The sequence below is a fragment of the Falco naumanni genome, chromosome 10 (genome assembly GCF_017639655.2).
Source record: "Falco naumanni isolate bFalNau1 chromosome 10, bFalNau1.pat, whole genome shotgun sequence".
Taxonomy (NCBI): domain Eukaryota; kingdom Metazoa; phylum Chordata; class Aves; order Falconiformes; family Falconidae; genus Falco; species Falco naumanni.
In genome coordinates this window covers 1,272,596-1,280,955 of record NC_054063.1, presented here as the reverse complement: position 1 = coordinate 1,280,955, position 8,360 = coordinate 1,272,596, and the positions used below count along the sequence as shown (strand labels likewise).

Below are 8,360 nucleotides of genomic sequence, written 5' to 3'. Positions count from 1 at the left end.
TGAAAGAAGGGGTGGGGTGGGGGGAATCAGGCATCTTTGGCCAACACCAATAGAACATTTTCAGAGTTCTACTTCTCAATGCGCACGCAAAAAAATCTTCTTCTGGGACAGAAAATGGACACTTTTTTTTTTTTTTTTTTTTTGATGGGTAGTGGTTTTGTGCCCCAAGCGACTTGGGGTTTTGTGGTTGGAAAATAGATACATTAAAAAAAGGAAAAAAGCAAAAAAAAACCCCAGACACTTCCTGCGAGGCTTTTGCTGGGGCCAACCCCCGCTTTTCTGATGAGAAAATAAACCTCTGCCTGACGTGGTTTTTCCGGGCTGCTCAAGGCGGCAGCGCCGTGCCGGCCCCCCACGGCACGGGGCAGCCCCAGGCGATGCCCGCCGGCCTCAGGCACCGCGGCGGGGCCGGCGCTGCCACCCCCTGCCCCGCACGCTCCGCGGGCTGCGACCCCCGACCCGGCCCCTCACAGGCTGCAAAATGGCGGCCGGCGCGGGGCGCAGCGCGGTGCGGAGGGACAGCCCGGGACAGAAGCACTCCCGCACGCCCCGGCTCGCAGCACGTCCCCTGCCGGGGTGAACGGCGGCGGCGGCGGCGGCAGCTGCGGGCTGGAGGAGAGGGGCCGGCTGCGGCGGGGCGGGGCGGGCCGTGAGGAGAGAGGCGGGGCGGGGCGGGGCGGGCACCCCGCGCTTCCCGCCCTTTCCGCGCCGTTTTGCCTGCTGGGAGCGGCCGGCTGGACTCGGTGTCCCGGCGTGCCCCGCGGCGGGAAGCGCGGGCGGCCGCTGCGAGCAGGCGCCGGGCCCGCGCCGTCTCGGGGTACGGGCCGCTTCCCTGCCGCGTCCCCAACGGTTCGCGCTGCGGGCTCTGGGACGGCGGCAGGTTGGCGGCCTCCCGGGGCGGCGCCGAGCGGGAGCGGCGGTGGGGTGGCCCCAGGCGCCCCCGTGTCGAGGAGGAAGGTGTGGGGCCAGCGGAGGGTGGCAGCCCCCGGGGGCGCAGAGGCCTGCGGGGGGATGTATCCGGCGGGGTCCCGGCCCGGGGAAGGGAGCAGGGCCCCGGGCGGCCATGCAAGGCGGCCGGGACGTTGGGCGAGGCCGTGGGCTCCGGGGCTTCCCCCTCCCCGGGCCGGGAGCCCGCCGGCGCTGCGAGCCCGTGCCCCGGGGCTGCGGCCCTCCCTGGCGCTGCCCGGCCTGAGCCGTCCCCAGGGACCGCGCCGGTGCCGGCAGGCCTTGCTGTAGGGCCGTCTGTGGCGAGTTGCTCGTGGGCCTGGGCCGGCGTGACTGGGGCCTCTGTTTTCCTCACAGGCCGCACGAAGACGCGCAGAGCGTATTTGAGTAAGACCAGGATGGAAAAGTCCAGTGGGGACGTGCCCATCCCGAGAGACACCATCCTATCTGAGCTGTGCTGCCAGCACCTCACCCTAACGCACCTGTGAGTCTGGGGCGCTGTAAGGGCGCTGTGTTTAGCTGCTAATGCTGTCAAGGCTGGAGTACCTCTTCCTTAGGAGCGAAATGTGTCCTTTCTGTGTTACAGCCCTCAGATGAGGTACCCTGGTTCACAGCCCGTCATGCAAGCTTACGCTGCCATCTGAAAGCAGCGATTTTAGTCAGTTATGTGCTTCAATGTATCTTTTGGGTTGCAGTCATTACTTTTTATGTGTTACAAAACTAAGAAGAATGTGTGGTTTTCAGATGATTATTTCCCATTTAGGGGTTACACTGGGGACAGTTTTCAGAAGCAGTCATCAGACCCCTGTCAAAGACAGTTTACATGGAATACAGCACTCTGTCGAATTCCTCAGATGTTTCCTTTACATTTTAGTGCCTTGTGAAGATCTGTCTCCTAACTGTGAATATGATGTTTCTTTGAAAACAACTCTGTGGTATCTATATAGGGTCTTGGTAATTAGGAGCACTTACTGTTTGCAGTGCGTAACTATTATTTTTATATTTTCTTAGCTGCATTTAATACTGTTCATCTGGTAATGGTTTACTGCACATGCAAGTTACAGTTTTAATGTTTTTAAACCTCTCTTCTGTTCTGCAGAATAGGGTTGGTGGTGTGAATGTGGAGTCTGAGTAAATAAGGTAGTGCGTGCCTCGCTGGGCTGCGTCTTGTTCTTTTGCCAGAAATCCAGCAGTATCTGCAGGCTTTTAGACCAGCATGAGTCTGTGTCAGATTTAGAACTGTTCTGCAGCTTTGGATGATTCAGGGGGAAGGAATTATTTTTAAAACTCACTTTAAAACTGCATTTCCAGTATCATGATGGAAATGTTTGTTTTCTAGGGTGGAAGTGCAGAGATCTTTGGTGGCTTTAACTGACCCTCAGGAGGGAGAGCTGACTCAGTCTCAGGAGAAAGTGAGTGACTAACAGACTTTCCATGTCTGTTTACTGCATCGTTTCAGAAGAACCTATAATTAGATAGTTGAGCTTATTCTAATAATACATTAGAACTGTTTCTGTAATTCATGTTCTGGTGAGTTGAACTGCAGTGCGTGTTTGCCAAGACTTATTTTGATTGCCTAGCAAGTGTGATTGCCAGCCGCCTTGTTTCTGCAAGGTTCCTTTGAGCAGGTGGCAGAGCAAGTCAGGTATTGCAGCTGCTGCTGGAAGCCAGGCTTCAAATCATGCTGCCTTTTTACTAACTGAAGGGCTGGCTTGCACAGACCATTCGTTGCATCCTCCTCTTGTTTCTATGCACAAGCATGGCACGTGTGATTAGTCTTTTTAATCTGGTGGGATTGATTTCTTGAGCTGGATTGTCTTCTTATTCTAGGAATCTAGTAGTGACGTGAGAGCTTAAACCCAAGGGAGGAGTGGAGCTTTAAATTGTGTCACTTTAAAGCAATCCTGAAACTGTAGCCCCGATATTTTTGTGGCTTCTCTGCTGCTGATCTCAGTCGTAGCGTCCTTTGTAACAGGTAGAACATGATGATTATTGCAACAGGAGGTACAGTGGCTCACACAGTAAAGGATCGCAATGGCCAAAAGAAAGTGCAAGAGATTAGGATGTGCTTTTGTGGATTTATACAGCATAAATGAGAGGTGTCATTTGGGGAGGTCGTTGCTGCCCCTTGGAAGATGTGTAAGACAGTTATGAGGTGTTCAGATTTGCTCAGAAACTTTGTGCCCATCTTTTAGTAGTTGGACCTGCTGTAACCTTAATGAAATTTGGTATGTGGTGCAGTTTTCTTGTATTGAGTCTTGTGTAAGTCTTTAATTTTAACGTGCATTCGTTTTTTAAATAATGTTTTTGTTTGAAGCTAAATCGCTCAGGAATCCCTGAAGTACAGCTGCCTGTTATATTGCAGTAGTATTTATTTTGCTGGCATAGCCTCATACTTGGTCCTTATTTTACAGTTGAATTTTTGTGCTCCTTTGTATTCTAGGCACTGAACTCGCTGGGCATTTGGAAAACCGTATTTGCAGCTGCCCCTGGGCCTGCACCAAAGGCCCCAGCGAAGTGACAGCTTGACGATGGGAGATCAGGATGCAGGCGAGCCCTTTCGGGGGTTGGTGGCTGGTGGTGCCACGGACTATGAAGGCACTCTGCCCTCAGACACAGCGTCGCTCAGCGATTCAGATTCCGATGATTTGGGGTTAGCGGATGAAGCGGAAGTTGATACGATATCACCTGAGGAGCCATCTGTAGATGATGGGGATTACAGATCCAGGGAGACTCCCGACTCTCTGCACAGCAGTCGCAGATCTCCTGTCCAGCCCTTCCATCTGAGGGGCATGAGTTCTACGTTCTCTCTCCGTAGCCAGAGCATTTTTGATTGTCTGGAAGAGGCAGCCAAGTTGTCTGTGCCCTCGATGCCTGAAGATAACATTGTTGATGGGAGGTTTAAGCGTCCGTTGCCTCCCAGCACAGCCTCAGGTAACGTTCCACAAAGCCTGGGAAAGCAAGCCAAAGCTGTGCAGGCTCCCAGAGCCTCTCCTGCCGTGCCTGACTACGTGGCACACCCAGAGCGCTGGACCAAATACAGCCTGGATGGTGTTTCAGAGTCTAGTGACCAGGCTAACAAGGCCGTGGCCATGGAATTTCTAGAGGATTTGAAGAAAAGAGGGGAGAAACAAGATGGCTACACCCCGTACTTCAACCAGGACCCTTCCAGCTGTGGGGCTGGGAGGATTGTCTTCACCAAACCAGCAAAAAGGGGCGTTGATGGACTGGAAAAGAAAACATCCGCAGGGGAGGATCCTAGGAAACACATGAAAACAGATCTGCAAGGAAAATGTCTGAAGAAGACTGATGACTTGAGGGAGGAGGATAAGATAGAGCTGGGGCACCTGGGTGGTGGGAGTGGAAAGGTGACAGAGGAGGAGGAGTGTGTGATGCCAGGGGACCTCAGTACAGAAGGTGCAAGGTTTGGTGGTGCAGATGAAGAGCCATTGGTGGAAACGGTTGGATTCCATTGCAGTAAGAAGAAGAATAGGAAAAATTTCCGGCCTAAAGTAGACGGTGAAGGGGAGGAGGAGGAGTCCTGAAGGATGGAGCACATTGGAGACATCCAAGGACTTGTATTGCCTTTGGATGTATTTTGGTTTTTTTCTCTGATGAATTTTTTTCTGGTCTGGAAACCCTGCGATAGCTTTTTGTCTCATGGTTTGCATCGTAGCCGCCAAGAACACCTTCCATTGTTGGATAAAACACACTCCAGGCTTCTTATTTGGGAGACATCTGGGCACGGGATAGCTGCATCCTCGCAGGAGAGCACGAGGTGTGCTTTGTTTGCTGCAGCAGCCGCCTGGGGCTTGCTGTGCCGCTGAAGAGGCCAAGGAAGAAGTGTAGGCTAAAAGGCTGCAAGGCATCCTGTTAACCCCGGTGTCTAGAGCTGTTCCCAAATCCTGTAGAGCCTTTGAACAAAGGTGACGAGCTCATTAAGTAGAGATTTTTAAGCAATGAAAATAAAGCCTAGTCTGCCACTAGATGTGACTTCTCCTGGCCCCGTCCCAGGCAGGAAAACCTTTGCTTTTTAGTACATCCCTCTCTCTTACCATCGAGGGTGCAAGAACAACAGCGCCCAGCTGCGATCTGGAGGGCCCAAGTAGGAATGGGCAAACCCAGTATTATTTTTAAACGTTGGATTAATATTTACCTTATTTAGCATCACACAATAAGGATTTTAAACCCCTTCCTGCGGAGGGGTACAACTGTGGGTGCATCCTGGTGGGGACACGTTCAGGGTGGCTTCAGTGGCATCTCACCGCGTTGGGTGTTGGTGTTGGTCAGAACTTGCAACAGCTTCTGCTGTGAAGTTGGGCAGCAGCTCTGCCTCAGGCGGGCGATTCTTGGCCTGCACACCCGTATGTGTGCCGGCAGTGCTGCTCCCGTGCTGGCTGCCTGTGGGTGCGCTGGGAGTGCGGGGCTTATGCTGCCGCTGGGTACTTTTTGTACTTTGGGATTCAATAAACTTGCAGTTGTAGCTTGATTTCTTCATCTGAGCCGTGTGATGAATGCAGCTGTGGGAGTTTTAACAAACAATCAGTTGATTTGATTTGAGAATTGTCTTGAAGATCTTGTGGAAAGCTACTCCGAGCTTACCATTGGGTAACTTCTCCCTTGAGTCTTACATTTTAGAATCTAAACCTGGTGTGTTTAAGATGTTAGATCATTTAAATATATATATATAAAATCACCTCATAGGATGCATCACATTGTAATGAATGTCAAATATAATAGGTTTTCACACAGAACATTAATAAATTTTAGAAATAAGGTTGGAAAATTCAATTCTTTGAAAGGTTATATGATTTGAAATTCAAATTAGTGCAGGTCAGTTTGGACTGACACTTTTTTGCCAGTGTTCTAAATTAACCAGCCCCGACAGAGTATTTATAACAGTGTAGTGGAATGTTGCTGCTTCAGTTGGTGACCTCTGCCGCTCCGAGGGCGATGGCTTCCCCTGGAGGGGGGTCGGCATCTCCCGGTAACCGGCTGGTGGGGCCCAACCCTTGGGGCGTTCCTGCGCAAACAGACGCAGCATTTGACAGCACAAGGAGAGAACGGTGTGAAACGAGTAACGCTGCTCCGGCTCTCCACGTTCACCCTTGGATTTTCAAAGCTGAGTGTGTTTTGTTAGGGGTGTACAGTTTGATGCACGTTGATTCACCAGCTCCCTGCTAAACGCTGCAGTTGTTCCAGTGCCTGTGAGTGGGACACAACAATTTCAAACGGATAGATTTAGGTTTCCTGCAGATAATTAACGTGTTGATTGCAGTTAAAATAGTAGCTGTTTTGGAGCAGAGGCTGGTGCGGGGAGCAGGGCGTGCCACTTGTAGGGTGTGTGTTACAGCCGAACAAAAAGTGTGGCTGGGTACAAACTGGGAGGTTTTACAGCTGCTGCCGGCTGGGGGTGAAGGGTGCTCCTGCCCTGGCAATGGGGCTGCAGGCCTGGGGCACAGCTGAATAAACTGGACAAATGCCTCATTTATGAAGGCATCATAACAAAATTAATATCTACTAGTAAGAGACTCACTTTGGAAGGGTTTTTTATCAGAACTGAGGTTTTATTTTTTTTCTGCTTCTGGTAACAAGTGACGGTCAGTCGAAATTCCTAGGGAATTTCTTGCTAAACATTCTTGCTCTAAAGTCTCTTTAAGTGATTTCTTTCCCCCCTGGCCTTTGGGAGAGAAAAGTAAAGTGAAACCAGAAGCGCGCCTGGGTGCCGGTGGGTGTCTGAGCCCTGGAGAGGGAGCGCCAGCAAAGGAGTGGTGAGTGCAGTCGGGGGGGCTGCAAGAATCCCACAACTGTCAGGGTTAGGGCAGCCCCGCAGCCCGAGCCCTTTCCTCTGGGAACTTCCTGGTTTTCCTTTCCCAGCAGCTGGGAAGCAGGCGTGTGCTTGCCCGGCCAAGGGGGCAGCCGGCTGCGGTGGGTAAGCGATGGCCCCTCCAAAGGGACTGTCCCTTGTGCAGCCACGTGTGGGACTCGACAGGGGTGACAGCGGGTTGGGGTTGTCGGGGTGTGGAGGGTGGATCGTATTTAGCAAATAAGGTGGTAAAATTATCCTGGAGGAGAAAGTTTTTGGTGTGATTTGTGGAATGGAGTTTCAGAGAAAGGGCCAAGGGTGCAGGAGCAGGAGGGAAGCCCAAGAAACCCTCAGGAGCGTCGGACATTGGCAGTGCTGGTGTGAGGCCTGCGAGAGCTGGGCCAGGCCTCTGTGAGCTGAGGGTTTTACTTCTACAGCAGGACAACAGGTCTAATCAGAAGAAATTAGAATAACATTTAATTATCAATGTATGTGATGTCAGCCTCAGACTCCTCTGCGCGCTCTTCTCTTTCGCTCCTTTCTGGCAAAGGCACTTCTGTGCTGGCATTCGTCACACCTAACGGGGCTGCAAAAGGCGCATGATTATTTATCGAAGCCTTAGGGCAAGGGCCACACGATAGTAATTGCTTAAGAAACTTTAAAATGTTAAAAAAATGTGCTTTATATGCTTCTAACAGAATTAAGTCAAGTTTGAGGTTAGTTTGAGTCTGAGTGACTTGAGGTCTTGCCATGCCGCAGCTTGGCTGAGTGTCCAGCTCCTGCTTTTCCCCAGGCAGTGTGTGTGTGTTCGGCTCCGGGCGTCTGGAGGGCTTTTGGCGCAATAGATGGGTAGATGTTGAAACAGGTTGTTGAGAAGAATATCCAGAATCTTTATTGTGCTGGATATCCTGCAGTGCCTGAGGAATGGCCTGCTCTTGTCTCTAATGTTCTAAACTCTGGACAGGGGAGCCCCGGGTTACAGGGCAAGATCCTTAGCTGACAGAAGCAGTTGCAGCTCTGAAGGCAAACGAGCTGTGTTAATTAAAACCAAGTAGGAGTCTTGCTCCGTTTTATTTTTAATGATCACTGTTATCCATATTAAATGTTTTGCTAATACTTTGGTAGTCTCGCTCGTCGGCTCCAGAAACCCCCAAGATGATTCTCTCAAGAAACCCTGTGGCCGATGGATCCTTATTTACACGCTGAAGGTCAGGTGGGCTCACTCTGACCCACACTAAGCACCAGTCCTTTCCCCAAAGCTTTTACATATATTGTGCAAAAAGGTAATTTTTTCACTCTGAAGCACTCCTTGCTTATATTGACGTTATCGCCAGGTACCTCCTGCTGTGGTGATTCTCCAGTCTCCCCCTCACCCCTTGCATTTTTTTTAACTGTTCAGCTGTATTAATTAGCTTTTCCATGATTGTTTTCAATACTTACTTGTGTAGTTTGGAGCTGGGTGGTTGCACAAGAGGTTGGTTTTGGTTAAAGCCTCAGCCATGGAGGAGATAACAGCTGTACAGTAGCAAATCTACAAAATAGGTAGGGATTTCTACATCAGCAATTTTAGTGTTCCATCCGTTCTTAAATTTGCAAGAAAGATAATTGA

General features: G+C 50.8%; 2 protein-coding genes across 5 annotated transcripts in view; one reads left to right on the top strand and one right to left on the bottom strand.

Moving 5' to 3' along the window:
* The first annotated feature begins 691 nt into the window (after window positions 1-691).
* On the top strand, window positions 692-5,434 carry TSSC4 (tumor suppressing subtransferable candidate 4). 4 transcript variants are annotated; one of them, XM_040608991.1, is made up of 4 exons: window positions 692-817; window positions 1,303-1,429; window positions 2,285-2,357; window positions 3,389-5,434. In XM_040608991.1, the coding sequence occupies exon 4, from the start codon at window positions 3,477-3,479 to the stop codon at window positions 4,488-4,490; it is 1,014 nt and encodes a 337-aa protein (XP_040464925.1). In that variant the 5' UTR covers window positions 692-817; window positions 1,303-1,429; window positions 2,285-2,357; window positions 3,389-3,476; the 3' UTR covers window positions 4,491-5,434. The 4 variants fall into 4 exon arrangements, with proteins under 4 accessions (XP_040464925.1, XP_040464926.1, XP_040464923.1 ...); XM_040608992.1 differs by having other exon boundaries at window positions 733-880; XM_040608989.1 differs by having other exon boundaries at window positions 733-957.
* Window positions 5,435-7,119: 1,685 nt separating this feature from the next.
* TRPM5 (transient receptor potential cation channel subfamily M member 5) overlaps window positions 7,120-8,360 on the bottom strand; it is a 39,559-nt gene continuing 38,318 nt past the window's right edge. Inside the window, exons 23-24 of the mRNA XM_040608988.1 lie at window positions 8,192-8,282; window positions 7,120-7,328 (exon numbers count right to left, since the gene is read on the bottom strand). Coding sequence (XP_040464922.1) covers window positions 7,228-7,328; window positions 8,192-8,282 — 192 coding nt within the window. The 3' untranslated portion in view covers window positions 7,120-7,227. The remainder of the gene's footprint in view (window positions 7,329-8,191; window positions 8,283-8,360) is intronic.

What these genes read in the sequence shown, in the direction of transcription:
- TSSC4 (XM_040608991.1), top strand. Translation starts at nt 3,477, where the DNA reads ATGGGAGATCAGGATGCAGGCGAGCCCTTTCGGGGGTTGGTGGCTGGT.